The sequence below is a fragment of the Danaus plexippus genome, chromosome 8 (assembly GCF_018135715.1).
Source record: "Danaus plexippus chromosome 8, MEX_DaPlex, whole genome shotgun sequence".
NCBI lineage: Eukaryota > Metazoa > Arthropoda > Insecta > Lepidoptera > Nymphalidae > Danaus > Danaus plexippus.
Window position 1 is genome coordinate 6,497,271 of NC_083542.1, and position 5,138 is coordinate 6,502,408.

Genomic DNA, 5,138 nt, shown 5'->3' on the forward strand with positions numbered 1-5,138 from the left:
AGTATTACTATAGATACAAACGTTTCCAGAAATCCTCGCAAGTACCAAAAATAATTTTTCACATTGCGGAAACCAAGTAAGTGTATTCTTTCATAAATCTAAAAGTCTCAAGAATGGGTTAGTGCCGCTGTGACTTCTGAAATTTTGATTTACTCCCAAAGTATTCTCGTGGCGAACTTAACATCTTCATCTCTTATCTTTTAGAACCGAATATCATGAAATTAGATATGTTTATATATGTATATGTAGCTATAATTATATTTATATTTTACCGAAGTAACAACTGCTTACCATATTTGGTTCTGGTTATACACAAATATTTGATTAAAAAACGAAAAATATATGACTCATTTATAAACGTCCAATTTTTATTACGATAATTTGTTTTCTCTCCACAATTTTCCGGAAAAAGATTTCCGGAATATTGAGAGTTATTTAAATTTTATTCAAGTGGACTTTTCAGCGAATGTCCACCCATATTTTTTTTAAATATTAGTTTATAAACAAAATCATTTTATTGTACGAGTTACTCTATTATAAAATTTCGTTTTGTGAATCTTAGAATATATATCCTTGATGCTATGAAGCCTTTCGCTAGCGTGACTGTAACAGCCGAACTCAGGAAAAATAGCTAAGATTTAAATTCTTTGAATAATTATTTTTGCGAGTATTCATTCTAATGTAATATTTGGGATGTACACAACGATTTATCATGCTATTTTACAAGTGTCACACACTTTTATCTCTATTGCCCGTGATCACGGTTGCTGTTAAGTAACCGAAATGTCGGATAAAATAATATAATAAACTGCGCAGTATATCAAAAAATAATAATTTAATTTTTATTCCGCCAAATGAAAAATATATTTCTCTGAAATCAATCGAACATACATAAAAATTTCGTAAGACTTTAAAAAGTTCTTTTTATAATCTGTTAACAAGCGAAAATAACAACTTGAAACTTCGTTTAAATTCGTGTTAGTCATCTCTCCTGACATCCTCAATCACTCGGTTCATTATTATTTCTTCTCACAAACTTCAGCCTAAGCGACCACAACTTCATTTAGAAGTTAATTAAGCGGTTCTCGTCGTCAACGTCTTCATTATTACTTCGAGGGCAGACAACGACTTACTACCAGAGTTTTACTTCAAAACAACCCGATAACGCTGGTTCTTTTAAAAAGTACGTTAAGAACTTTTCTGAATATAAAAATATATATTAAAAAAAATCTTGTCAACCTCATAATATATACATTTTCTATGAAGGTGAAAAGCAAATAACATGTATACATCTAAGTATCTATTTAGAAGTTTTTTATATGTTTTGAATAAGAGGCTTATTGTACTTAGATAATCACAAAATTTAATTATTTGGTATTGATAATTTAAAAAAAGCCGCCAGTGAACTAATTACCAGATCTGAATTCGTTTTTCAAAATAAACAACAATAAAAAGTAATTAAGTTAATAATTTGCTTTTACTAAAACGTTGAAAGTTAGAATACTATGTACTTTTACTTCTTGTGCCATAATTATTATTACCTTACAATTAACTATGGGTTGTCTTCTTGTCCTGCGATATAGGTGGTATATCATAAGATTTTTAAGGTCATCTTATGATTATTTTGAGCATGTTATTTTTATCTCTTTAGAGGTTAAAATTGGCAAAAGAGATAAAAGCAATGCGATATGATCACGCCGATAAGGCTGCCGTAGTCTCCCGATTTATACCCAAATTCTTTTTATGTAGTACCCCAAGATGTATCGATTAATCCCAAAGGCATTTAAAAGTCTGTCTTTGATTTTAATAACACAGTTATTTCTTTCGCATTTTTTAATCCGGGGTATCTTATTTTATTTCATACTTATATCTAGGGACACATTTACACTGTCTATGAATATTTCCAGATATTTAAGGTCTTTATTTTATATATAAACCATTTATTAAGATTTTATTCAAAAACACATGTTAATTAATAAGCAACCGCTGTTATTACCTATAGTAATAAAGGTTTTAATTATAGTAATAGTAAAAGTTTTAATTATAGTAACTGTATTTCTAAAATTTCATATTGTTTTACTTTCAAATGTATTTTTTTCCGAGTTCTGAAGACATATTTACGAGTAGATGGTAAGCAATATTGTAAAGAAATCAATTGTTTGAGGATATTATTTCTAGGAGGCATCAGAAACTAAAAATAGGAAGCGTATTAAAGAGCCTTAAAAACTCATTCCATCTATTGTATTTAATATATTTTTTTTCGATCGAGAATAGTTTATTCATATTTTAAAATTAACATATCGATTTCATAAAAATATTTGTTTGTTTATTTGTTTATTAAATTAATTATGACAAAAATATATCATTACACCGTTGTATTAAATGTTATTGGTTTTAATAAAAAACAGAACATTTTTGAACATAGCAGTAAGCTCTAAGTTATAATAATAATGTAAATAAAGGTGGAACATTACAAATAAATAATAAAAACATCAACTTGTTACCAGGCTACTACACATGCTGGTATGTATTTGCTTATTATAATATTTTCGGATCATATTTTCCTTGTTCTCGAATATATAAGGCTTGTAATTCAGTTGGTTAAATCAGTTAATCATTCAGATTCACGAGGAACATATACTACATCCATAATTAACGATGAAGTTCGTAATTTCTGTATTTGTACTAGCTCTGGTAGCAGTTGCGCTAGGTGATAAGCCTCACTACGATTTAAACAACGCTCCTGCCCTTTTTGAAAAATATATTAACGACTTCAATAAGAGTTATAAGGATGCAGCTGACAGAGAAGTTCACTATAGGGCTTTTGTGCAAAGCTTGCAAGAAATTAACGAAGCTAATGCCAGACCTTCCCCTACCGTATATGATCTGAACAGCTTTTCCGATTACTCGGCAGACGAACAAAACAACATGCGCGGTTTGTTGATTCCAGGTGAGATACTTACTTTTACATTTCCTATTTACCTATAAAACAATCTCAATAAAATCTTTATAAAAAATATATTTATATAACTATTTAAGCAGATTATTTATTAAGATTGTAGTGGTTTGATAGAACTAAGTGTATATTTTTTTCTAACATTTTTGCGATATATTGAAACTTGATATAAAATAATTTTATGAATGAAGACAAATATTATTTTGGGTTTTTGTTCTGTTTCAGGAAATTACTAAACTGGAAATCAAATGGCGTAACTGAAGTCAATGTTAAAACGATACTAGAAAGCTGCTTGTTTTTAATTTGTAATAAACTATATTTTAATTTGATTTTAGTAAATTTCAGTTTTCCTTATAGATATGAATCCTTTTTCCCCTGTCATCTTAGAATATTTTTTCTAAAATATTTATTGTTTTAAAATGTTTTACTCATTTAATAATTCATTATGAGGAGGAAAACCCGGGAATTAATAAAAAAATTACGTATAGTCAAAGCCCTAGGCGACAATCACCTTAGTCATCAATTAGCTAGGGCGTTAAGGTCGATTCTATAATTATTTCAAGGAATATCGCGATAATTTTGACTGGGCAAAACAGGAGGTAGATTTTGATAAAAACCCTTTTGAGTATTCAAAAACCATTTTTAAAAAAGAACTCGGACAACTTCTCATGACCAACGAACAAATTTAAAATCATTTAAAGAGCACATACGAAGTGCCTAAAGTGTAAGACTCTATACGGACCCCAACGAACAAAAATCTGGAATTCCCCGTAACGATTTCCACTGCTTTCCACAAGCGCTAGAAGAAATAAGTAGCCAGGTAAAGAGAAAATCGTGTAAATCTGCACAGGGATCCGACGCGATGGTATCCCATATATAGTCTTTAAAAAATGTCTTCGGTTTGTAAACATCTCATAAATATATACGATAAAATCTGGTCAAGGAAGCAAATCCCGGAGTGCTTTGGAAAAGCAATTTTTGTCCTCATTACCAAATAAGATCGAGTTACTGATCCGAAAGATCGATATTGACCGATAGCCTTAACAAATACTATATACTACACAGATAGCCTTAACAAATACTATATTGAAAATTTATTTCTCGGTTCCACAAACGAGAATGACGCGATTCATCCTCAGCAAAAAATAGCAACAAATACCAGAAAGGGTTTTTAACCGGGATTTCTGGATGCCTAGAACACAACCCCTTCCTGTCGGAGAGTTTAAAAGATGCTAGGAAAAGCGAGGGACAAATTACAGTCTGTTGGATAGACTTAGAGAACACGTTCGGGTCGATACAACATGAATTAATGCTATTTGCGTCAAGGTGGTACAATTTTTCACCTCTAGTTAGTGATATAATCGCGTCATATTACTCAAAATTTTAGTTTTCTATAATTACTAAAGAAGGCCCTTCAAAAACTTTGAGCTACAATGTAGACTATTCCAATGTTGTTTTTTATCTCTAATAGTATTAAATATTGTAATAAATAAACAACTCAGGAAAGAGAAAAAATGGGGATACCGCGACCGGTTCAAGTTTAATAATAAATACACTGAATACATTTTAGCCTTCGCTGACGATCTCGCATTACTGACACGTAACACCCAAAACTGTCAGATACTATTGCATGAAGTGGATAAATTCTCTGTGTGGAAGAATGGATTAAGGACAAAACCAAATAAATGTCACTCTCTGTGTCTCGGTAGGCGGAATACAAGATATACCTCATACGATCAATGTTAGACGGTCTTTATTGAAGTCTTTTGTTCGGCAAGACAAGAATGATAAATTTAAGATCCATGCAATGAGTTAAGAGATGCAGAAGGAGTGGTTAAACATAGGAGATTTTTGCATCCCATTAACACTAAAATGGCGCATCTTAATTCATCATTGGTCGCCAGCATTGCTAAAATGTAACCTCAATGCGTTCCAAATGACTCTCCCAGATCAGAGTAATTTAGAAAGATAGGCTAAAGGTACCGAAAAAACTTGCTGCATCTGTGGGGAGGCAGTTGGAACTGCTAAGCATTTTGCAGGTGGGAAGTAAGGTGCTCGTGGATAGTGGTCAATATTCACATCATCACGATAGCTTTCTAGAAATCATACATGGCTAGTCTATCGGTAGCCAGAGCGCAAATGGAAATAACCACAAACGAGCGATCAGTAGGTTTTGTGAGAC

At 31.4% G+C, this 5,138-nt stretch overlaps 1 protein-coding gene across 1 annotated transcript; it reads left to right on the forward strand.

Moving 5' to 3' along the window:
* The first annotated feature begins 2,599 nt into the window (after positions 1 to 2,599).
* On the forward strand, positions 2,600 to 3,285 carry LOC116773776 (uncharacterized). The gene is made up of 2 exons (XM_032666242.2): positions 2,600 to 2,950; positions 3,182 to 3,285. The coding sequence occupies exons 1-2, from the start codon at positions 2,659 to 2,661 to the stop codon at positions 3,190 to 3,192; spliced, it is 303 nt and encodes a 100-aa protein (XP_032522133.1). The 5' UTR covers positions 2,600 to 2,658; the 3' UTR covers positions 3,193 to 3,285.
* The last annotated feature ends 1,853 nt before the right edge of the window (positions 3,286 to 5,138 follow it).